The following is a 25,408-nucleotide window of genomic DNA, read 5'->3' on the forward strand; positions in this document are numbered from 1 at the left end:
GTACGTGGGCTGGGGAATCTTTGTGTCCCAGCATTTGACCTTTGAGTGTGTATTTAAAGGCTTCCCTGTAACCAGGAGGGCTGTGCCAGGCACTGGCAATCCCCCTGTTGCCAACACCAGCTCAGGGGAGGTGTTGGCCACGGGAGGCTGGGACAGCTCCCTGGAAGTGCTGGATAGCAACGTGCTGAGCCATGAAAATCCTCTGGTCAGAATCTGAACACAACTGGGGACAAGATATTTTACAGCAGAAAGGCACCGCTGCACATCTGGCTTCAAAGAGTCCCAGGGGAATGTGCTGGGACCTTCCCTGCCCTGAGATACCCCAGGAATTCGGGGCTGGCAGGGGCCACACAGACCAGGGCAGTTCACATGCCCTGGAGGCTTTTAAACCCATTTTTCAAAGTCCTGCTGCTAATCCAAAGAAATGCAAATCACTGCATCAGCATGAGTGAAAACCCAGGGAAGCGCCAGTGGCGCTGTTGGCAGGAGCTGGTTCCAAACACCAACAGGTATCCGGACCCTGAGCTGCCCCAGCCCCTCAGTGCTCAGGTGGGCAGCGGGGAGGGAGCAGGACCCGGGGCAGCTGGGGAAGGGCTCAGCATGTCCCTGGCCCTTCCTTCTGTGATGTCAGTGAGGGGCTGGGGAGATGCCAGGAAAAGCAAAATCCCTTGGATTTCCCAAAAAGGAAAGAAGAGTTTAGCTGTGCCCTCAGCCCACGCGGGCACAGGGGCTCAGGACACGGGCTGGGCCCCTCTGCCCTCCTGCCCCACGTGCAGAACCAGCCTGGGATGACTCCTGGGCTGCTGCCTGACAACAGCTCCTGCCCTGCTGTCTGCACAAGGACCCTGATGCTGTGATTCATCCTCCAAACCCAGGCATAATCCCTCACCCTTCTGCTGTGCCCATCACAGGAGGAGCTTAAAGGCTTTGCAGGCTCCTGGTCTGCGTGTCCCCGTCCCACAGGTCACAGGGCCAGCACTGGGTAGGAAGGGCTGCCACAATGCCACATCCACACCAGCTTTTATCCAGGTGCCTCCACAGGGCTGGCACTGGAAATGCTGTTTTGTGTCACTGCACAGCCAGGAGAGCACAGGACACTGTCCCACACGACTGCTGTCTCAGTGCACACTGTGCTCAGGCACTGGCACACCCTTGGCTCACCACTCAAACCCATAAAATACAACCAAACAGGAGCTGGCCTTTGGGGGCAGCTCCCCCTGCCAGCCCAGGGGTTCACCCTGTACCACCCAGGCTGCCAGTGCCTTGCACAATTCAGAGCCACCCCAGCCAGTGCCAAGGACGAGAGCAGAGCCAGGAGAAGGCCTCAGTCAGGCTCCTGGGGAGGGACCATGCCCACAGCCTGGCAGGAGCATCCTCCTGTGCCCCCGGCATCCTGCCTGGCACGGCTGCTCTCACCCAGCCCGGCAGCCGGCACTCTGTACCTCCCAAAAATGGGCCCTTCCATGGAGGGACGGCCCCAGGGGAAGCTCCAGAGAGGCTGCTGGCCCCAGCTGCCCGGGAAGAGCAGCTGGATAATCCCGGGGGTGGGTCAGACGGGAATGTGGGGCTGGCAGCAGCAGTTGCTCGGCTCAGCACAGCCCCACCGGAGAGCCAGCAGCTGGAAAAGCGCTGGGGCTGATGGCTCACAGCCCTCCCTGCTCAGGGAACAGCCTTGGCACCGAGTGCAGACCAGAATATTCCCTTCCCCAGTGTCTGCTGCGGCTCAGACAGCAGATGGGACTGCTCAGACACTGCCCAGCTCCTTCTCCCCTGCTCTTGCCGTGCTGTGCTCACAGATCCCCCTGAAAACACATGGGAACCTGGACCCCCTCTGCAGCCAGGATGGGGGGACACCACCGAGGGCAGGGACCCCCAGCCCCGAGGGCAGGGACCCCCAGCCCACACTCCCCAGCCCTCAGGGCACTCATCCCGTGGTGGCTGCAAGCCCAGGCCCGTGGTGCCTCAGCTGGGGATGCAGAGCAGACGTGCAGAAGCATTTCCATCACAGGATTATTTGGAGAAAAGGGCTGACAGCTCCCCCGGTTCCTGGAGGGAAGACTCTTGGAAGAAGTCTCAAAACTCAAGGATGTTAAAGCAGAAGTAGTGGCTCTGTCCAGAGCAGATGTGCTGAGTTCTGCTGCAGCCAGGCCCCTGCAAGGGGATTGCTCAATGTGGGAACGAGAAGTCTGGGAACGTGACTGCTCAGCAGCTGCAGGTGTGACTGTAACAGGACTGAAATTGGGATGAAAAGTGTATGATCAGGAACAGAAATTATGCTATTTTATACCAGCAAACATGCCAAGGATGTGCAGGATGGGCCCCTAACAGTCTCTCCTAAATCCCCTTGTCACCTTCCTCTCAGCCTCAGGGGATGCTGGGCACCCCTCCACAGCCTGGGAAAACTGCTCCGAGCAAATCCTTTTTCATGGAAACAAATAAGCACCTGAGGATCTCCTTTAATACTTGTTCTGCCGAGTATTAAAAGGGCTGGGTTTAAGCCCTTTTCAAAAGCAAAAGCAATCAGGGAGGCGAGCACAAGTAAGCCCTGCTTGGGAACCTGTGCAGCACCAACCTCTCTGCAGCAGGAAATTCCTCTCTTGGCTCCCAGGGCAAGTGCAGAGGAACCAGGAGAGCCACGGAGTGATCCCAATCCCTGCCCAGGTGCTCTCCTGCTTTCCAGGGAGCCCTGGACACTGCAGCCCCCTGAACACTCGGGATGCACCTGTAAGGGATGCAGCTCGGGGCACCCACTGCTCTCCCACCAGGGCTGCGTGCCCTCCCTCGGGACAGATTCATGGGAGCCCTTTGTGATGTGGCCCTGCACAGCACCCAGCTGGCTCCTAAACCACCAACACCCCGCTAAACACTCTGAGCTGAGAGCCAGGCAGGGCTGCACTGCTGCACCCACCTTCCCTGCCAGTGCCAGGCTGCCAGGGGGTCCTGGTGCCCCAGCCCTCGGTGCCAAGGCAGGCAGAGCCACCCCCTGCCCCTGGGCATTGTGCAGCGCTAATCCCCGCTTGGCTCTCACACCTTTTCTGCTGCAGGACCGCAGCCCCCGCCCCAAACTAAGCCCATGTTAATGAGGCAGCACTGGATCCTCGTCCAAATGTCGCCTGCCTTGCGAGGCCGCCCTGCACTGGTTTCATTGAAGGTAATTTGATCTTGGCAGGACGACATTCCTAAAATAGTTGAGGGAATTCAAACATGAAATAAGGTTTCCAGGAAGGGATTAAAAAAAAATAGGTCAAGCAAGTGTGAGCGATTAAAGTGACCCGGCATCCCTTTGTACGGTTTAACTGCGACTCTCCTCAACTCCACCTTGCATCACCGTGTAATAAATTAGATCCACGAGGCTGCCCAAAGCAGAGAGGCTGATATAAGATTATTGCAGGAGGTGGCTGGTGTCAGTGACCTTTCCTCTCCTGGCTTTCACCGCCGACATCAAACACGCAGGGCCCAGCTGAACCATCAGCTCAGAGCTCTGGAACAGCGCACACAGCCAGGATCCAGCACTGCCTCCATCCCATGGGACAGCCCCATGCCCAGCTCCCTGCCTCAGTTTACCCGTGCCAAGGCTGGCAGGAGGGAGGCTCAGGCACCCCGTGCCCGCTGCTGTCCCCCCACAGCTGCTGCACAAAGCCCTCGCGCCATATGTCACACAAACCCGTCTGGAACTGCTTATCCCTCTCCTCCCTTTGTGCTCCCAGCTCGGCACAAAAGCTGGGAAGCAGCTGGGAGTGAAAGAAAATAAAAATTCCTGCGGACACAAAGGTGTGTGGCATTCCCTGGGGACGGGGCTCAGGGCCTGTGGAGGATTTGCTGCAGGGCAATTTCTGGGTTAGGTTTGGGCAGTGAGCAATAAAGGGGAGGGGGGAACATGAACCAGGCTGGGGGCAGGGCCAGCCCCACTCCCTGGATAATTAGTGTGGCTGATTCCCATTGCTAATTTGCCATTATAGGTCAAGGGTCACAGAAATTAAAGGATAGGGGGGAAAAAGGGAGAAAGAGTAGAGGCAGACCTTGCCCTGCATCACTCTGCATGGCAGGAACATACTGGAATGGACTGGGATGGACTGGGCTGAGCCTGCCCCAGGCTGGTGCAGAGCATCTCTGCAGGATGGGGCCCTGGGCATCCCACAGAGGCAGGGACGGGCAGGGACGGGCAGGGACGGGCAGGGACAGCCCGTGCAGAGCAGGGACAGCCCGTGCAGAGCAGGCCCAGCCTCTCTGGGGCTGCTCTCCTGCCATCAGGGTTTAAGGGCCGTCGCTCAGCGCGCAGAGGAAAAATCCCGTATTGATTCACCCGGAGCTCTGGAGCACAGACCGCACGAGTTTCTATGGAAACAAAATTAGTGGAGTAAAACTCTCCCTGCCAGCACACGGTGAATTATTCACCAGGACAGGCCCCTGGCCAGAGGGGCTGCTGAGAAGATTTAAAGGTGATCACAGAGTGGCTGCTGTGATCCCCCTTCCCTCGGGGACCAAACCACAGCCAGGGAGGACCAAAGGCGCTGGGTTTCCATGTCGTGTGTGGTGGGAAGGTCCTGCACCTCCCTCACCACATCCACAGCCTCAGGGGTCCCCAGCAAGAGGAGGAGGAGACCTTCCCCCCTCACTTCCCCATCCCTTGCACCACAGCAGTAAGAGAGGGCACAAAGTGTCACTGCCTGATGCCCACCTGCCATGCACTGGCCACCCTGTGGTCACCCATCCACCCCTGACACCCAGGATGAGCCTGAGGGCAGACCAGCCACAGCCCAGCTCATCCCCAGAGCCTCTCAGCAGCACGCTCACAAGAGCCAGGGGAGAGGGGGACTAATGAAACACAAACACAGAGGGTTTTTCATGAGTCACTGAGCCATATGGTGGATGCAAGCTATCCCGGGAAAGTGCCGAGCCAACAATGCAGCGCTGCATCCGCTCGCTGTCCTGGGACACAGTGTCACACTGTCATTGCTTTTGTCCTCCCTCCTGCTGGGTGACATTGCTCGGCACAGGAGAACCTGCTGGAAAGGCTACACCTCGCCAGGGACAGGGATTTAATTAAGGCCCCACGTCAGCCCCCTCCTGCCAGCCAGCACGGGCTGCTCCATCCCGGCACAGGGAAAAGCCCTGGCAGGAGGAGGAACGCTGGGTTTGCTCCATCACAGCACACCACAGAAATTACATGGGACACTAACCTGGATTTGAGGCCAGGCCAAGGCCCAGAGAAACTCTCAGTCTCCTCAGCAGCAGAGTCATTCCTGTGCCAGCCCAGTTCTGGGGGGCAAAGGCACCCAGACCCCCAGCAATGGCTCTGCTTGTTGCCCCCTTTGCCAACAGCCACGTGCTGTGCCCAGCCACCACAACAGGTCATGTTCTTCTTAAAAACCCCTCTTGCTTCTCTTTCATTATTTTTAAGTTTGCATGACTAATTCAGGTACTATTCAGGTACCCCAACCCAGCTGATTCGCACTAATTGTGGCAATCACCAGCCAGGGAGAGTAAAAGGCACAAGGATTTCAGAAGGAGCAGTTTGGGCTCCAGGAGTTGGGAATCCTCCCCAAAGCCTGTCCCCATCCCCACCAGCAGAGCTCCAGGACTGTTCTCTCAGTTTTCAGGAGGTGATCTCCCTGTTCCCCTGCTCAGCCCTGCTTCCTGAGCCAAGGACAGGGCCAGGCCCCTCTGCAGGGTCTGTGTGCCCATCGGCTGTGCCTCCCTGGGGAAGCAAGAGCGAGGCCAGGGATCGACCAGCTGTCAGGCAGAAGGAAGAAATACCACTTGCAGGAGTCAGAGCTCATTTCCCTGCAATAAAAGCAGGCTGGGGCTGGAAAAACGTACCACTAATGGGGATGCACATCCCACACCACTCCAGCCGCCAATACAAAAGCACCCAGGGGCTGTAGCTTGGAAAACTAAAAGCCATCAGCAAGGCCTGGTTTTAAGTGGCACAGCTGTAGATTAGGCCCAGACCAGGGCATAAAGGATCTGCCATTCCCCACATGGATTATTGCTGTGGATGATGCCCTCCATATTCCAATCTCAGCTCTGAGTTATGGCTCCTCCAGCAGATGGAAAAGAAAACCTTACTGCTTCCTTCCAGGGAGGGGAATGGCTCAGATCAGCATCACCCTTAACTGCTCCACTGTCCATCCTCCCCAGCCCCATTATCCCCACTCCATCCACGCACACTGCTCTGGGGACCAAGGCAGAGCCAGGTCTCCAGTGCTCACAAATGCCACCTCGAAAGGATGACCTGGAGAGTCTGTGCTTCCTGGAGCTCTTTGTGGGTGGATTTTATCTCCTTTCCCATCTATTCTCAGTGTACTTTGGTGTAGGGTCCTCACTGCTGAGCAGCCTGCCTTGCCTCTGCCAGGCTCACACTGTCCTAGCAGGGCTGTGGGACAGCTCTACCTCCCCAAAACCCCCCAGAGACCCAGGCAGACCCCAGGACCGGGCCCAGCCAGGGGATGGTCCCTGCAAGGCAGCCACTGCGGCTTTGAAGACACACTTGTTTGTTTGCTTGTCGCTGGGCAACAGAGAGGATGGAAAAAATGTCAATGTCATATTGTCACCTATGAGTCACCGCTCAGCACGGCCGAGATGCCCCGGTCCTGCCACCACGAGTGGAGAGACAGGAAAAGGGCCGGAGGCACCCCGAGAGCAGCTCACTGCAGCTCTGTCTGCCTGCTGGCCCTGCTGACACCTTCCCCATCCGCACAGGTGGGGACATCAGTGGCCCGGGCACATCAATGGCCTGGGCACATCGGAGGGACATCGGTGGCCCAGGGGCGGCTTTGGGAGCCCTGGAAGGCGAGGCGGGGATTTGCATTGCTATTTGCATTTCCTAATTGCGCCTGCGGGTTTCCTGGGGCAGCGCTGGCTCCGGTTTCCATGGCAGGTTTTGTGCGGACCTGGAGCACCGGGGGAGGCACAAAGAGGCCACAATGGCGCTGCCACTCAGCCGCATCAAAGGCGGCCGGCGGGGCGGGCCGGGCACCGCAGCCTGTGCCCCCCGGGACCCCCGGGCCATGGGGACAGGGTGGCGGTGCCCTGGGCTGGGACAGCCGGGTCCAGCCCTGGGACACCCCGGAGGAGCGGAGGGAGCCGCAGGCAGCAGCTGCTCATCGGAAGTGGTGCAAGAGCTGGAGCCAGATGTTCCCCCTGCTCTCATTTCCTGTTGTTTGCAGCCAGCTTTCCACCCAGCTCTGTGGGCTGCTTTCTCCTTCCAGCTTCCCACTCCATTCGGGGTCGCTGCTGTGCCCATGCAGCTCCCGTGCTGGCCCCGGGAACGGGCAGAACATCCAAAACAGACCCGGGAAAACCCGGTCCCCACACCGGGGCTGCAAACCCAGCGCCACCGAGCAGGGCAGAGGCTCCAGCCGATGCCCCTCCAGCACCCTGGCCATGGTGACAGAGATGCTGCCACCACAAGAGAGGCACCCATCTCTGTGCTATTATTTCAAGCTTTTTTCTTATTGTATAGCTATCAATTATCATCACCTTGTGCTGCCTAAAGTCTCCCAGCTCTGACCACAAGCACCTCACAGGCGAGCCCACCCCCAGGGTTAGGGCAGAGCCCCCTTCCCACACATCCCAGCTGGGATTGCACCCTCAGGGCCCAGACCCTGACCATGAATGACCCTCTGATCCCCTCCTGGCTCTCCCACTGCCACTGCCAGCATCTGTGCCCTGCAGGCTGATAAGCCCCAGCATCCCTGCCAGGCTGTGCTGCTCCCCAGGGCTCGGGGCACCTCAGCTCTGGTGCCACAGCAAAGCTCCTCAGCCACGCCACCAATGCCATCAGGTGTCGGCAGGTTTTGTTCATTTCCTTCTCATTTGAAAGCTCTTTTTAAAAAAAAATCCTGGAAAAGTTCAAACTTTCCCAGGAACCTGTGGCTGGGAAGAGGACGGGCACCATTGACAGAAATAGTTTTGGCTGTCAGAGGCTCTGACAGCAGGGCTGTGGACAGCCAGGGGTTGGTGCACAAAGCTGTGCCAGCATCAGGCACAGCCTCACCACAGCATGGCTGGATAACACGGGGGGAAAGGCCACAGGTACATCACCACAGGAGCTGATGGCAGGGGCTCCTCTGCCATGACCACCACCAAAACCTTCCCAGCACCCCAGCCCCAGGCAATCTGCGCTCCCACAGGGCTCCCCGGGGTCTCATTGCCCCGCTGCTGCACTCCCGCCGAGCACTTCCACAGGAAAACCTCTGCGAAAACCACAAAAAGCTTCTCAGCGCAGCAGATGCCACTCCAGCCTGTGTTCTTAGCGATGGAGGAGGAGGAGGAGGATGTGAGGGAAGCCACAGCTTCCCCAGCCGCAGGGCAGCCCCAGCGGCAGCCTCGGGGGTCAGCCCGGGATGGTGGTTCTCCCCTGGAAATCCTTACGGCTCCAGCCCCCGTGTTTGTTGTCAGTGGCAGCAGCAGGAGGAGGTGTGAGGAGGAGGTGCGACTCCACTGCTTTTTAAGAAAATAATAAAAAAGAGCCTTTCCAACCCGCCTGGGAGACAGACGGAGCAGGAGAGCACTGCTTTGAGCCGTGACTTGCACTTGACTCCTTCTCCATCGCCGTCTGCCCACAGCGCCCTGGCAGCAATTTCAGCGCTGGACAGGAACCCCAGGTGAGGATCAGCCTGCTGGGATGGTGCCCTCCATCCTTACGGAGGATGACAGGAGTGGCTGAGCTGGGCACCCGGTCAGGGACTCACAAGTGACCCTGGTCACCAGGAGGTGACCACCAGAGCTGTGGCACACGAGGGCCCAGCCAACTCCTGCACCAAGTGATGCCCACCGGGCGGGGATGCCGGGTGTGAGGTGTGCTGCTCCATGAACGCGGCACGGGGCACAGGGACGATGCCCAGCAGCAGGAAGGCACCAAATCCAAAGCCCCAGTGGCACGGAGGGGTCGCGCTCGGGGACCGGCGATGCTCCGGGGCTGAGCGGGACGCGGGTCCTGCCCCAGGCCGAGGCAGCCTGCCCGCGCCCGGCCCCACGCGGGACGGCTCTTGGGCACATACGGGGATGGCCCCTGGCCCACCCGGGATGGCCCTTGGCCCATCCCTGGCCCCACTCGGGTCGGCCTCCTTGGCCCCACACCGCCCGTGGGCTCGGCCCGCCCGGTGGGCTCCGCTCGCGGGACGCTCCGGAGCGCGGCGGGCGCGGGGCCCCGCCAGGCCCGCGGCAGAGCCGAGCAGCCGGAGCAGCGGCTGGGCCGTGCCGGGGCTGCGGCCCCCGGCGCTCGGCTCCGGAGCGGCGGCCAGGCGGCCGCAACAGGCGCGGCCCCGGCCCCGGCCCCGCCGCCGCCGCCGCCGCTCCGCCCGGGCCCCGGTAGAGGCCGAGCCGGCGGCGCCCCCGCTCCCCCAGCCCCGGCGGGGCCCGCGCGGCTCCGGGCCCGACCCGCGCAGGCCGAGCGGCACCGCCCGCCCCAGCCCTGCCCCAGCCCAGCCCGGCCCGGCCCGGCCCGGCCCGGCCCGCGCACAAAGAGCCCCGGCCCGCCCCCCCTTACCGGCGGTCGGCGCCGCGCTGCGGGGGCGGCGGCGGGCGGCTCCAGTCACGCCGGGAACCATGGAAAGGAGCCGGGACGGGAGACGTACGTGGCGGGCGGGCGGGGGCGGCCGTGCCCGGCAGCGGGGGGCGGCGCGGCGGGGCCGGGGCCGGGGCCGGGGCCGGGGCCGGGCCGGGCCGGGGGGGCGCGGAGAGCGGGGCCGCGCCGAGAGGCGGCGGGGGCGGGGGGCGTGCGGGGCCCGCGGGACCGGGGTGTCCCTCGGGGTCGGGGTGTCCCCGGGGGGAGCCCGGAGCTCGATTCGGCCGGGCCGGGGACAGCGAGGGGCGGCACCGCCCGGACCCCGAGGTGAGAGAGCCCTGACGGGGTCCTGGGTATCTTGGGCTTGTCCCCAGGGTTCCCCAGCGCCTCCAGCCATGGGGTCAGCATCTCCGGCCCTGAGTGGCCTGAGGGCCAGTATGTGTGGGGAACAGCATCCCAGGGATGGAGGGATGGAGGGATGGATGGATGGATGGATGGATGGATCCATCCCAGATTTCTAGGCTGGGTCTCAGCCTCTTCCACACCTTTGGAGTGTCCCAGGATTCTGGAGCCTGGAGCTCCAGTCTCGTGGCAAGGAAGGGGAGACAGCCCTGCTGCCCCACAGCTGAGCATCCCAGCCGGGTTATAAGCCAGCATCACTGGGAGCAGACAGAAAACAGCCGTCCCTGTATCGCACGCTCTGGCTGACAGCTCGGGACGGGAAGCGATCTCCTCTTACAAATTACAGGAGCCCGTTTACACAGGGCAGACACTTCCCGTTCCACAGAGACCAGAGCGAGACTGTGAACAGCAGCAGCTCAGAGCCTCCACTTCCCTCCCGGCTCTCCAAACCTTCCAGACATGCTGCGGGAAGAACTCCACACTGCTGAGCACCACGGCCTCCCACAGCACCCTGCCACAGCCAGAGACTGCTCGGGTGCTCGGCTGTGGCTGCGGGAGCCCGGGCACAGCTGTGGGATGGGCCAGAGCTCTCACAGGACAGCTCTTCGTGCTGGGAGTTGTCCTGATCCATCCTTTCATCTGTGTCTGGGAGATGAGCAGTCCTGGGTAAAGATGTGGAAGGCTCTGACAGGGAACACAGAGTAGGAGTGGAAATACTGGAGGCAAACCTTCGGTTTTCAGCGCCCACTGAACATGTGCCTCATCATTCTCTTCCCCAAGTTAGCGCAGATCAGACTCTTCAAGGCACAGCGCCTTGCATTGAGCTTTGGTGGCTGCAATCTCCTCCTAATCCAGGCTTGTTTCAGAGAAAACAGGCAATTTTATATCCCTTTGATATGGATCTTAGCTGCTAATGATGCTAGGAAGTAAAGAGAAATGGGCATAGAAATACACAACTATGAAGAGTTAAAATAGTGAATTTAATTCAGCCAATTCCAACAAAATTGGTAATTCCCTGAAAAACAAACCTTGCACAGAAAACACAGAACAGAAATGGTTTCATCTTGACAGCTGGTGAAAACAACTGGGTGAAAAGGTGAATGGAATATTTCTGACTTCTCTGGAAAACACAAGGTTTCACACATCCTGAAAATGCCCTATTTTTTACTAAATGGGTCGGTTTGTGAGGCAGTGATTGTAAATGCTCTGAACTGCAGATGCCAAATGTCTGGTTTGCAGAAAGCACTGATGCTTCCCTAAAGGAAAAGCTGGGACTTCTAAAAATCACAGAAACCTGGAACTGTTTGGGCTGGAAGGGAAACTCAAAGCTCATCCCACTCTAAGCCCCCACCAGAGCGGGGACACATTGCACTAGACTAGCCCAGAAACCTGAAGAACAACAAGAAAACATGTATTATTCTCAGAGTCATCAGCCTGGCTTGCCCAGCGGCCCTGCTCGGGGCTGCAGAGTGCGATGGAAGGAAGGACAGGAGTGTCGCCAGGCGTGTGGAGGGAGCTGGCTGGACAGCCTGGCCCAGCTCCTCAGCTCTGAAACACTCTTTCCAAAGCAATACCAAAAAAGGTTTGTTTCTAGGTCAGGACCTCAGCACTCAATTTTAACCAGGGGCTGACAGTCCAATCTGAGCACAGCTGTAAAATGGATTCGCGGGAGAAGCTTTGGCATTCCTTTTGTAATTAGAAAACAGCCACTGAGGCGTGTGCCTTTAAAGGTGAAAGCTATTTTTGACATAAAAATTAGCACGTAGTTCCTCTGTCATCCCTCGGCTGCTGCGCTGGGAGCTGTGAGTGAACAATCCAAAGATAAGCAAGAAGTATAAACATGCTGAATTACACAAATACGTAGAAGGGGATCAGGTTTCATTTGTTTTATTCTCTGACAGTTAGGAGACAAGGAGATTTATTCTTACACTTTTTCTCCTAAAAAGCACTGGTTAAAAGGTCCACTTAAGCACTGAAACCCCAATGGCATTAAAAAACTTGAAGAGCTTTTAATAGCAACCTTTTGAAATTACTGTTACATCTATTTTTGAGATGGATAAACTAAGCTACCAATGAAGCAGGGCAGGAGTTTTTGGAAGGGCCCAGCAGTGAGAAACTGTCATTCATTTCTCAACAAGTCAGCTCCTGCACAGGGACCCTGAGATAAAAACTACCACAGTGCTCGATGCTTGAACAACCTGAGCGTTCTTTAAATTCCAATTTTCTCTCTTTGGTGGGAATCTAACCCCGACAGCCTTGAAAATGAACCCCAGGCAGTTTTCAGGATAGGGCTCAGAGTGGCTGTTTCTAAAATAAAAGTGAGGGAAGAGCGAGCAGAACTTGGAGGCTTATCAGCACCCGGAATGCCCCGGCTAATCCTCGGCAGCCCCGGCCCCTTTATGTAACCTGGGATTGCTGCAGCTCAGCAGCTTACTGGGGTCTGGGTGGTTTTCTTTAAACCTCTTGTGGACAAATGCAAACACATTAAATACTTCTTTCTTTTTGCCTCTCTAAGGAAAAAATTGTTGTGTGAAGGGAAAAAAAGTGTTTTATTTATATCAATGGCTAATAGAATTAAACTTGTATGCCGAGACTAAAACGTGTTTCTCTCTGATCCATCATGACTGAACAGAACTTTCCCAATTCACAATAATCAGGTGTAATGCTTGAAAAGAAGGTTGAATCCCAAATTTCTCTTCACCCTGAACACGCTCTGGAGCTGTTGGGGTGTTCCAAATAAAGAGAAAAGCAGCCCCTGTATAGCCTGCACCCCGTTTCTGGCAGCGTGGCTGGCTGTGCTGCAATACTTACGTCCCTGTGGCCACCTCCCCGCGCTCTCCTCGCCCCGGGGATGCCTTCCCGTGCCCTCCATCTGCCTGCTCTGACTTTGCACAGCACACATCCTTCCAAGGCAAAATCCAGCTCCCGAGCTGCCGCCGGCCTAAGCCATTCACCTCACGCTGAATGCTTACGGAAACTTCAGAAGGAGAAAAATAAACCCCCTATTGAACTCCTTGCAATCGGAGACCTGAATGGGCTCGATATAAACCCCACTCGAACCAGCGGCGGCAATAGGCTTCCCTGGATGTTGGATTCCATCCAGCTTAAAAGTTTCCATGAAATAAACTAGGCTAAGCGCATCAGCTGCATAGGAACTAACTCGGTGTAACAGGAGCATCTGTTCTTCACGTCCACCATTTTCTCAGAGCCTGAACTCGGCGCTCTGCGAGGTGCCGGCGGATCCCTGGCCAGCACGGACACGGCTTAGCAGGGAGCATGCACGTCGTACAAACTACTGCACCAGGGAGCTTTTGTTTGTCAGAAAAACAGCTTAATGTATTTGCAAGGATGGCATTACAGAGCGAAGGCAACGTCCGCACTGAGACAGCAGAGGAGCACACCTCGGACCCATTAATACACGGTACAAAGCAAATGTTTACCCAAGTACAAATGAAACAGGTCGACAATTAGCTAATGCAGCTTTGTGGACATAAACCAGGTACAGTCGAGCAGAACCAACATAAAATAAAAAGGAAACAGCCCTTTTCCTACGCCACGCTAAGAGCACCGTGGTTAGTGGTTTGGGAAGCCTCTGTCACGGTGAAAAATTTCTTTGCCGGTGTTTAATGTGTTTATTCTACTGCTACACTGCTGGGATAAAAATAACAGCTGGCTGTACAAGGGACCCACTGTCAATACTGCAGTAATTGACAACATACAATTAAGTCTCACACCTGTTTATTGTAAGTAATTCATAGATAACCACTTCTAGTACACATTTTCATATTGGCTTTTAATGCTTTTGTTCTCTCTTTTTTTTAAGCTCAGGGATACCCAAATTTCACCTGAGGGTCATCGCTGTGGTTACCCAGACCCAGAAGGCTCTACCTACTTTGGGAGACTGGTGCAAGGTGGTGTGGTGGCCAGGGATGGCAGAGATGGCTGGGGAACTGCAGGTCCCCACATGCAGGACGGTGTGCAGGGGGCAGCGGGGCTGGGGACATGCTGGCCGTGCACGCCGGGCTCTACAAGGGCCAAAACAAAGACCTCTACACACCTGGAGTAAGAACAGTGGTAACAAAGTCATAGCTACATATTCTTCTCTACATTTTTGTTTATTGAGACAAACTAATTAAAAGGCACAAACATAGGGCATATGTTTACATGGACATTATAACAAACATATACATTAAAAGTGTAGGAATGTGTTTCCTTTCTGCTAAACAGAAAGTTCCTAAGCTTTTATATATACAAAAGTTGTACAATTTGATGTCCTAAAGTACAAAAGATCATTTATAAAATTATTTTACACTAAGCTCTATTATTTTTTTTTTTGTTTGTTTTTGTTTTACTATGTAGTCCAAGCCCCTAGAACAGTTCCACGTAAGGATACAGATACCTGTCACCTGAGCCAGCAGCCTGGCAATCACTGCTCGCACGGACACGGCCGGGGAGGAACGGAAGCAGTCCAGTGTGACTGGGCACTCCTGCTAGCACTCTGTGAAAATGCACACGCTAATCTCCAGAGCTCTCAACTTCAATAAGATAAAAACATCTCAACTGTAATTTCATTTTTTTTTCCTCTTTTTTTTTTATTATTTAATGTAGAGGTTGGGTTTAGGGTGGTTTGTTTTTTTTTTAAACAAAGTTTTAAAAATGTGAATATGTGACATGATAGTCTAAAAAGTATATCTGTTTCCCTAGACTTTGCTTTCTACTTTATGTACAGATAAACAGGTTAAGAAAAAAAAGCACATGTAGCTTAAACATGTGTGACCATTTATGAGCAGTTCTGGGCTGGACAGCTCAGCACCCCAGAACTCCCACAAATTGATAGAAATGTGTTAACACAATAGAAGAATAACGTAAAAATGATGATGTTTGCAAATATTTACAAAGTTGAACAGATTTGCACAACACTTGATTAAGAAATAGGGGAGAAATTAAAAGATGCTCTCTGCTTGTCCTGGAGGGGCATCCTACCTAGTTAGTGGTTAGAATAAAAACTGTATACAATTTAATATAAGACAAAACTTCTAGTGAACAACTAACACGTCTGTCCCCTGCTGAAACATCAGCAGGCTCTGACTGGGAGGCAGAGGGCATAAAAATCACACCCAGGGCCTCCAGAATCTTCCAGCTTAAAGCAATTTTCCTCAAGTTTCCAAGCACTCCTTTTGCTCCTAGATAAGAGTCCCATGGGGGTCTGACTGTTCAGAGACCATGTTTACATTTCGACTCCTCTTCTGTCAGCCATGGCTGTTTCTCACCAAACAATAACAGGTTTTTTTTTAAAAAATGTTGACTACAATGCTCTATTCCCTTAGGGTAATATGTTGGGTAATATTTACATCTCCAAATATCAGGTCACAATCCCTATTATATGTTGAAGTTAGAATGATAAGTTATCATATGCTTTGCATATCAGAGCTGGTATCACCTTTCCCATAGGGAATGCTGCCTGAAATTACCATATTCCCAAAGGTAAAATGCATATTTTCTCCAAAAATGCATTTTTTTTTTTTTAATGACAACATTGTAATGCATTTACTCATTAAAAAAAAAAAACAAAACATCAACACAGACAAAGGTTCTACACTAGCTCAGAAACAGTGGACTTGCCTGGCAGCTTAAAATGAGCCATCCACCCTGTCACAGATACAGAGGGGTCTTCGCTAGTGTTTAGATTAAAATAATTTTCTAAGTTATAATTTGAGGGGATAAAACATAAAACTGGTTTTTTTAATTACCTTTTTTTTTTGGTATTTTTTCCTTTTTTTTTTTAAACTCTGGCAAATAAGTATCTGCTCTAATTCAGCATCAGTCAGCTACAATGTAAAACTTACTTTAAATGAAGTGCTCCAGTGAAACTCAAGCCTGAACCATGTGAGCCAAATCAAGGGGAAGATGCTACTGTGGTCTCTGATGGTGTTGCCCCAGTGTCTTAATCTGGATTTATTATTAACTAAAACAAAACAAAACAAAACAAAACAAAAAAAACCCAATAGAACAAAAACAAAAACAAAACAAAACAAAAAAAAAAAACCCAACCAAACAAAACCCAAAAAAGAACTGCTGGTAAGGATTCCATTTTAATCCTTTTTAATACTGTTTAGAACTTGTTTACCAGGGAGGAGAGGTGGGCAAGGCCTGGGGCAGGAAAGGCATGCTCTCCACTGGTCTCATGGCTATGTTGAGGGGGCCAGCCAGCGTCATGGGGGTGGGCAGGTTCATGGGGGACGTGATGGTGACGGGGTGCGCTATGTTCACTGGAGCGGTCACCGGGGTGGGCAGGTTCACCGGGGTGGTGAGCGTTAATGGAGAGGTCATGGACAGAGGACTGGTTATGGTTACAGGATGCCCTAAGTTCATCGGACTGGAAATATTAACTGCACTTGATACATTTACTGGACTTCTCATGCTCATTGCAGCTGCCACTGTGACTGGGTTTGTGATAGTCCCAGAAGCCACAGAGGACGTTATATTGAATGGAGTAGTAAGAGTCACAGGCGTAGTAGCAGCAGTGGAGGTTTGGCACAAGTTAGCAGCTTCTAAAAATGAGACATAAAAAAGACAAAAAGTTTTTAACACATAAAAAAACCATGGACGAGATTTAAACAAAACAAAACAAAACAAAAAACCCAAAAACCGAACAAGAACAGGTACAAATTCTGGAATCATTTTCTTTAGGTATTATTAGTAAGTTAAACTGTTAACATTCTATAGCCTACAGGAAATACAAACTGTCATGCAGGTCATTTCAATTGAGGTTTTTTTTTCCCTGAGAAGTCAAGTGAGGTTGTCTTAGCAAGAGGGTTTTTCCATGTTCATAAAAACAGTATTGTACAATCAAACACATCCTCCCAAGAGGAACAGTAGAAATAGAGAGAGTGTACATACCGAATGGTACGTACTCTATAGCCTTCTCAAAGGTGAACTGACATTCTGTGAAGGTTTTAAAAAGTCATTATTAGGGACTGATAAGCAAAGCTCGTTTCAATATTTACCTGCTTATTTCAGTCTTAATTATTGCTACCAAACTGCTCCACTGCTCACAGTACCTCTACTACACGGCTACCCCAGCAGCACATCCCTCAAGCCCCATCAGCTCCTCAGCTTTCACACAAGCTCCAGCTCCACACCACGTTGGTTTGGGGGGTTTGGGGGGGTTTGCAGCAAGCAGGGCTGAGGTGCAGAGCAAGGGACACCCAGGAGGGCGGGCTGGGGAGCAGGGGGGGACGGGAATCACTGCACATCCATCAGCACCACCTGCCGGTTACCCACACCGGGACGGAGGGAGGGAGGGGAAGGGCTGCCTGCTACAGAAACAGGGAAATGCACTCTGCACAAACGCCACTAAGCCGTGTCTGCTTCCACATCTGTAGGGCAGGAGCCCAAGCTCAGTTACACCCACGTGGCAGAGGTAAGCCAGGAGCAAAGAGTCCGCTTTGCCTCTGGGGCAATACAAATTAACTTTGAAAGCAACATTAGCCCCATTCAAGGGTTACTGTTGGTTCTTCAAAGTCCATAGCTAGGAGGGGTGGAGAGGAAGGGAAAAAGTGAAAAAAAATAAAATAAAAATTGTGAAAATAAATTGTACTAGACCAAAAAAAAGCCCCAACTAGTGGTGTAAAGCCACCACAAGTGGAGCTAGCACAGGAGAACCAGCATGGAAAGAGCAGCTCAAGCATGGCACTGAGTGGTCTAACTTCACCTCCAAGCACAGTCACACCCAAAGACACAGCCCACCCATGCCCCTTCCCCAGTTAAGCTAAAAGCACCAGTGTGACACCACTGTCACCCACCCACCCTCACCCCCTCCTGCCCCAAACCACTGTTCTGTTAAAGCATATTCAACATTCTCCATAAGGAAGGAAAAGGAAACAAGACATAGGAAAGAACAAGCAGAAAATAAGTCTCAGTGATTTTCTAAATCCAACATCATTTGCTTTATCTATTTAGTGGCCTGATGATATGTAATGTTTCTGTTATCACTGCATTTTAACATGAATAAGCTGTTTCTGCACTGTCTGATCACAGAATTCAATTACTGGCATAACAAGGGGAAAGGAACAAGCAGCCTAAAAAACAAAAACAGATTGAAGAACTGAAAGGAAGGTTGAGAGAAAAGGAAACAATAAGGTGAGTCAAAAACATTCCTAAAACCAGCCAGTGAAAAAGCAGTAAGCAGTGGTCATTAAGAACTTCTAAAACATGTAATCCATGAGGTCACATGATGGGCATTAATAATCAAACTGTTGTGAAACAAATAAGCAGCAGTAACGGGAGAATTTAAACTACTGTATCCTAAACCCACTAAACTGAAACGATCTGTTCCCTCCAAACTGCCACAATGACCAACAACAGCAATCCCACTGCAGCTACAGCAGCACAGGTAGAGGTAAGCTGTGAGCCAGCACTGATGAGAAACAGCATCAGTGATTACCTCAGTCTGTAATGAAACAAAGCAACAGACAGAGAGAAAGAGAGAGAGAGCTCTCTGAGGTCCAGAAAACTTCATGCAAAGACAGCTACATGATGATAGAGCAGATGGAATAGATTGGGGGAGACAAGATGAACAGGACACAGAAAGCACCCACAGGCACCCTGGTGCTGATGCAGGGGTGTCTGTGGGTGTGTGTGTGCACACAGACAGGAGAACAGGGTAAATAAGCACAAGCACAGCCAAACGCCACATGCAAGTCCAAGCCCCCACTCCTGCTGGAGCAGACACAAGCTCCCTCTGTAACTGATGGCTCTAGGGACACAGGCAAGCACAGACACCAAGGGAGAAAACCATGAGCAGGTCATTTAACACACCCTTCTCTGGGGCTGTTTCCTCCTGTTCTCTCTTAGCTATGACTTCTAAGAATGAAACTGTCACGTAAGACATCCTTCCTGACACCTCCAACTCCCTGTTTGACTGTGAGCCCCCATCTCACCAACACTGCCACGTCAATTTTGGTTTGGTTTACCTTTCTTCCTGGCTTTGACGGCCTCTTCCCACAATCTCAGGGTCTCTACCTGCTTTCCAGGCCAACTTGTTACGTGCTGCTGCTGCTGCTGCTGCTGCTGCTGCTGCTGCTGTTGCTGCTGTTGTTGCTGCTGCTGCTGCTGCTGCTGCTGTTGTTGTTGTTGCTGCTGTTGCTGCTGCTGTTGCTGTTTCTGGTTGCTGGTCTCTTCACTCATGCATGCTATGCCAATCAAGTAAGAACACAAATTCACCTTGAAAAGTTACTCTGCTTTCTGCTGAGATCACAAAGGCAACTTCTACAAAGAGCATGTGGAATCTCACAGGATTCCAAGAACAAAATCACAGAGGTGTTCAAAACAGTATCATTAATTCTGTGCTTCATAAAACTACTTTTCCAAGAGCTAAAAACAAAAACATAAGTCAAGAACACCTACTTTAAGTGCCAAAACCAGACTTCTCTTGTCATTATTTACTTTGTATTAAGGAAGAATGAAATTAAAGACTCCAATTAGTCTCTAGAACTCAAACTGAATCCACTTTTTCTAAACTTTAGCTCCAGTTTAAGAATGAAAAATAAAAAAAAACTTTTTACTTTTTATTGCAAGTATAACTTAAAATTTTCAGTTTACATCAGCCTGTCACTACTCTCTGGCCCCAGTACAGCTCACCATTTCCACCTCTAACAACTGCTGAAAATGCCTCATGTGAACTGGCTTAGCACCACCAAACTGGACTGGGAAGCCAGAGTTGTAACCCTACCCTTGAAAAATACATCACATCCAAATTTCCTACTAAGCTCAACAATCAGGCATTTCAGACATTCCCAGTACCTTCAAATTATCCAGGAGTAACAGGAACTGCAAAGATGTTGTAAATTAATACAGTTTAAAGGCTTTAAAGACAAAGTTTCCAAAGACATTCCTTACTTCTGCCTCTTTATTCCTCTGAAAACCCGTTTTATATTACTAACCATGCAGGGTTAACTTAAGTTACAGGTATTTTAATAGGGAAAATTTGAAAGTCAAGTCTTCATTTGCTTGCTAGTCATTCAGAGGTCCAGAGTTTAAGTCTAGAAGGAGCTATTACAAACATCTCATCTGACCTCCTGCACAACACCAGTCAGATGCCATTAATGCCCAAAACCTATCAGGGCTGGATTTAAATCCTTTTCTTGTCAGCTATTGCCTGAGGGAGGAAACACTGAGCCCCAGGGTCAAAGCTCTGAGAAAGCAGAGAAATCTTTCTCCTTATTTTGATGAGCTTTGGATGAGGCTTCAGACCTGAAACCTGGCAAAGCTTAGCAGTTCTTAAACAGTCTAAAATCTCCAGACTATCTGTTGGGCTTTTAGACCTGCACATTTCAGGAAGCAGCACTGAAAATCTGGGAACTCTTTTCAAGAGATGGGTCACTGTCATGAACTGCAGGGCATTCCCAAGGGATGAGAGCAAACCAACTCCACACGTGCCAATTCTTGAGCTGAAGCACATTCTGTTACTAAAGATGTACTTTTAGGAGGTGTGCCCACCCAGACTGACAGACACGTAGCTGAGTTTAACGTCACCAAAGGCAATTCCCTTCGCACACACACCGTTATTAGAAATGTTTGTAAAACGTTCACCTACTTTTATTGATGCCTTGTTTACAGGTATTACAGTTGATACTTTGGCTCTGCCCGTGTGTCTTTAAGTGGCTGGTGATATATGCTGCACTCAGAAGTTTACCACAGATATTACACGATACCTTTCCTTCATGGCGCACCATGTGTGTCCGCAGTCTGTCTTTGGTGGCAAAGGCAGCAGTGCACGTCTGGAGGGAGGACAAAGTTACACTTGAGGGGCACACAGAGCAGCACAGCGTCACCCACAGGCCCTCTGGGAGCCTGGCAGCCCCTAACAGTATCCTAAGTGCATTGACAACTTCAACTTTTACCGGCATTTATAGAGAAACAAAAATCAAACTACTCAGCAGAGACTGAGAATCGAATTTGCTTCTGAGACAATCAGGACAAAAATCATATTCTATACTGCTTGAGCTTTCTGAAAACAGTGGGTTGCCTTACCCACCACCAATGCAAGAGGGAGCTTGTAAAAAACACCTACAATAGGCAAAGTTGATTTCTAATGTAATTTTACTGTACAAATATGAACTTGGTACCTTACACTGCTCAATCACTTCTGTTCCCACCCAGAACAAGGAAAGAAAACCTTTTCCTAACACTATTCTTTTTATCCAAGGCTTTTATTTAATCAGATGAGTCACTGAAACAGGTTGGAATAAGCATGGATATTCCAAGCAAAACAGTTAATTGTTCAAGGGCCATCAAAGTATTTCACCTAGTCTCAGTCATCAACTTAGGACAACTTGCTTTCCCCTTCCAGCAAAATAACAGATCCAGAATGAACCATTCCCACCCATATTTAAATAGAAGTGCTGAGAAAGACATTTCATTTGAACATGCTGAGAAACACACTGCACACATTACCCCAGAAATGAGCACTAAGCTGAGGATGCTGCTACAATCCTACTACTAAGTTAAGCATATGGTAAAACAGAGCAACTATGCTGTTCTCCAAGAAAGCAAAAAGCCTCTAATCTTCCTAAAAAAGCAACCACAGTATCTTTTTAAAGTTCCACCAGAACTCCAGCACTGTGGTGTGGTGGCAAATGTGGCTTTACTCCTAAACTTCCTTTTCAAAAGTCCGGAAGCAAATACAGCTCTGGAAAGATTCACCTGAGTACCACTGACACAATAAGGTATTGCTCTTAATAAACCATTTTAGCCCTTACTTGGCATTTGAAGGGTCTCTCTGTTGAGTGAACATGTTTAACGTGACAGCTTAAATGATCAGGCCTGCAAGAAAGAGAGAACAGGAGAAAAGTGCACAGTGTTACACACACAGAGCCAGGACAGCTTGGCTAGCAGAGCTGACACCGAGCTGCTCACTCCCTGCAGCCCCATCCCTCTGAGAGCCAGGAGAAATCCCTTCCCTCACCTACCAGGGGCTCCACTGCAACACCTCACCTAGAACACCTCACTTAGAACCAGCCTGTGGTTTAAAGCTTAACCTGTTCTCCTCACACACCTGGCAAAGGCACGTTTGGTCACACCTTGTGTAAAGGTGAGAGCGCAACTGCTCTAAAGGTTGAAGTTTTCTCTGTTGCAAGCACAGGTACAAACAGAGCCAGCAGCAGTGCAAGCTCCCCCTGTGCTGTCCCTCCACCCTGCTGTAAGAGCAGGTGACAGCTCCTCTGCCCTGCCCCATTCACAGACCGTGGCAAAGGCTGCTGAAGGGGCTCTGTGCCCACCCCCAGTGACACAGACACACATCTTATGGGCCCTGCATGAGGTCGAGAAACCATTTCAAACCACTCTCCTAAAAAAGTGCCCACTTCTGGCCACTCCAACCTTGCTCAGATGGAGACTCCCCCACCCTAGCTGCAGACAAGGCTCTTTAGCCCCTCACCAATCTCCTCAGAAGTTTGGCTCTCCCAGCTCCTCACTACCACAGCTTAACCCTTCTCGCTCACAAAAAGCCAACAGCGGAGCAGGCCTGGGGTTTGCCAGGTGGTACCTTGAGAAGCCTTTTCCACACACCCCGCAGGTGTAGGGTTTCGTGATGCCACCTTCGTGAGACCTCACGTGGTAGGTCATGCGATCCTTTCTCTTGAAGCGCTGATTGCAAATGGGACATTCGAAGGGTTTCTCGTCCGAGTGGGACAGCTTGTGCCGGTTGAGGTGGTAGACGTCCCTGAAGGCCTTCCCACACATCTCACAGGCGTGGTTCTTCTTCACGGGCTTGCTGGGCTTCTTCACCGTCTGCGTCACCGCCATGGCCGTGGCGCCGGCGCTGCTGCTGGGGTTGGTGGCAGAGGAAGACGTAGTGACAGTGGACAGGATGCCTGCGATAGTGGAAACCAGCGAACTCCGGCTGTTGTCACCAGCGATGGTCGAGATAAGGGGCACCATTGTGGTGGGAGTTTTCTTTGGCCGTGACACTAACTTTATCCCTGTGTGGCAGGACTCGTGACGCCTCAAATGGTAGCTGTCCCTGAAAGCTTTGCTGCAGTAAGTGCACACAAAGGAGGTTTTAGGTTTTTCCTTTTTAATCCCAACAATAGCATCCTTTAATGTTTCTGGTGCAGGCTGAGGTTTCTGCGTTATTGGTAAGGGCAGAATCGGCTTCTGATCGGGCGGCTCAACAGCAGAGCTCAGGAGAGGCAACAAACTGTTCTGTGCTGCCTGCTGTTGGTGATGGGAGGCTTCGTGTGCCTAAAACCAAACATTCACACTTAAATTCTCTGGATGGGTGCTCGCTCTGGCACGGTGAGAACATTTACAAACGACAGGGAAGCACATTCTGGACCAAAAGCCACGGAAGGAACAACAGGGGAAGGTTACATAATGCTGGTTTTGGACAAGATAAACCGCTCGTGCTGTAAATGCCCTGGCTGCGCAGACCCTGTGGTAAGTGTAGGACACAGCACGACGATCAAGGAATTATTCAGTTTCTGGAGGGCAACTTTTTACAGAAGACAACTAGGTGCTTGTCAGATCTTTTAATAACAGCATTTCATCTTTACATAACAGATAACTCATTTTGCTAATGATCGTATCAGATGGCACATCAGGAGAGGGTGAAGGTACTGACAGGAGTTGCAAAATAAGGCCCCACCTTTAAGCTGAGCTTAGTGCACACTGAGAACTGAACTGCAGGCACAGAGAGCCAGGATGCGATAAGGCGTCTTATTTAAACAGCGCCTTCATACCCCTGTGCCAGCACTGAAACCAAAGCAACTGGAATCGGGAGCTGTCTAAAGCCACATCTCTATATTTAGCAGGTTCCTGATGCATTTATCCACTGACCACTGTGTTCTCTGCGTCTGGAACTAACAAGAATAGCGGCAGGGCCTTTTTCTCTTCGTCAGCAGCTACTTTCCCAGCTACTGCTGGGAAGAGAAGCTGATCGATACACATTGGGAGACATCTAGAGATGCTGGAGAACTCGGTTCAGGGTGTTGGGAATAAGCCCTGAAAGCTGTCTGAAAGCAGCCAATACCAACTAACTTTGAACTACAGAATGTGTGGCAGCAGCTGCAGGGAAGGGAAGGGGGCCCGCAGGCAGCAGCGCTCAGCTGAGCTGCAGCCTGCCTGCCACGGGCTGCGCTGCACCACGCGCGGTTATTCTAAGGCAGAAACGCTGTTATTAAAACTCATCCAGTCAGACTGGGACAAAACCCTGGCAGATACAATTTTAATGTGGTTTAGAAACCACACAGACCAATTCAGCCTAATGGAGCATTAAAATAAATCACTCCAGCACCTTAAGCCAGTTTAAGTGCATCTGTATTCAAGATGTGCCTCGGTCTCATCAGACCAGTTTTAAATCAGGCTCGTTAGTAACGCAGCGTGCCAGGCCTGAAGCTGAGTTTGGGGAAACTTGCATTCCCATCAGATCAGTACTGCAGCCCTCCAGGATCCTTTCCTATGGCTTTCCTCACAAAGCAGCATGACTCAAAGCTGTGAGAGCTGAATGAACACTGTGCCAGTGCACGACCCTGACCTGTCTACTTCTACATCTGTTGGGGTGGACAGTATGGGAAGCACACTCAGGCTAATGCTCTTCCCATGGGAATCCATTTCAACACGTCCTCTGGACAACCCAGTATTTCTAGAAGCTCGCTTTGGGCTGTTTTCCTAGTTGTATCCTGGGTGCTTTGCCTGCCTGGATCGCAGCAGGGACTACAGCCCCCCCAGAGCATCTCTCCCTTGCTGTGGGGCAGCTCCTGCATCACTCCAATCTCACTTTTTGGGAGTGTGACGCTGGTGATCTTTGGATAAAAGCCATGGGTGGATACCAACACTAACCCACGTGGGAAGGAATGCAAGCTCCCAAACACTCCAAGCCTATCTGACAGGACAACAGTTCACAGGAGAAAGCCTGGACTCCTGACAGGACACTGACAGGAGACAAAACTTGTGGGAACCATGAGGAGCCAGGCCAGGCTGTCCATCTGCATCCGCTTTTTAGATCCCTCTGTGCTGAAGCTCAGGATGCAACAGGTAGGCTGGATATCAGCACACCTGCCTGGCCACAGCAGCCACCCCAAACAGCCCCAGGGGCTGCTTTACTCCAGGGAGCGACTGCTGAAGAGCTGCATCCAGAACTCTCCTGGAGGCGACGCTGCTAAATCAGGGCATGGCACAAGCCCCAGCAGCTCCATTAAACTTTTCCCTGACTTCAGTGACAATTGTGCGTTTTCAACCTTTTATTTTCCATGTTTTTAAAAAGGTTTTGACACTTCTACATTGCATGAAAATAAGAGCTTGCACGATACACACCGACAGCACAATACTGAGCAAGTTGTGCACTTCAACACAATTTTAACTTTAAAAAATTCTGAAATGTTTTACAACTTGAAATTGGCATCAAACAATGTTGTTAAACTGCACCAGAAGACACTGCAGAGCACCCAATGATAGCTCCAGAGATACAATTTCAAAGGCAGAGCTAGCAGATCG

The 25,408-nt window shown here is 51.8% G+C and overlaps 2 protein-coding genes and 1 long non-coding RNA gene across 4 annotated transcripts in view; 1 reads left to right on the forward strand and 2 right to left on the reverse strand.

Annotated features, from left to right (window-relative positions):
- Nucleotides 1-9,653, reverse strand: part of CUEDC1 (CUE domain containing 1) — a 21,813-nt gene extending 12,160 nt beyond the window's left edge. The window contains exon 1 of the mRNA XM_074557139.1: nucleotides 9,494-9,653. The gene's annotated coding sequence lies outside the window, so the exon portion shown is untranslated. The remainder of the gene's footprint in view (nucleotides 1-9,493) is intronic.
- Nucleotides 9,488-15,486, forward strand: LOC113459884 (uncharacterized). Of its 2 annotated transcripts, none has more exons than XR_012583523.1 (2): nucleotides 9,488-9,577; nucleotides 13,737-15,486. It is a non-coding gene; the product is annotated as an uncharacterized LOC113459884 (long non-coding RNA). The 2 variants fall into 2 exon arrangements; XR_012583524.1 differs by having other exon boundaries at nucleotides 9,489-9,577; nucleotides 10,299-15,486.
- VEZF1 (vascular endothelial zinc finger 1) overlaps nucleotides 14,235-25,408 on the reverse strand; it is a 14,500-nt gene continuing 3,326 nt past the window's right edge. Inside the window, exons 2-7 of the mRNA XM_074557138.1 lie at nucleotides 22,461-23,158; nucleotides 21,676-21,739; nucleotides 20,511-20,694; nucleotides 18,889-19,107; nucleotides 16,814-16,858; nucleotides 14,235-16,464 (exon numbers count right to left, since the gene is read on the reverse strand). Coding sequence (XP_074413239.1) covers nucleotides 16,037-16,464; nucleotides 16,814-16,858; nucleotides 18,889-19,107; nucleotides 20,511-20,694; nucleotides 21,676-21,739; nucleotides 22,461-23,158 — 1,638 coding nt within the window. The 3' untranslated portion in view covers nucleotides 14,235-16,036. The remainder of the gene's footprint in view (nucleotides 16,465-16,813; nucleotides 16,859-18,888; nucleotides 19,108-20,510; nucleotides 20,695-21,675; nucleotides 21,740-22,460; nucleotides 23,159-25,408) is intronic.

The sequence above is a fragment of the Zonotrichia albicollis genome, chromosome 22, assembly GCF_047830755.1.
Source record: "Zonotrichia albicollis isolate bZonAlb1 chromosome 22, bZonAlb1.hap1, whole genome shotgun sequence".
Classification (NCBI taxonomy): Eukaryota; Metazoa; Chordata; class Aves; order Passeriformes; family Passerellidae; genus Zonotrichia; species Zonotrichia albicollis.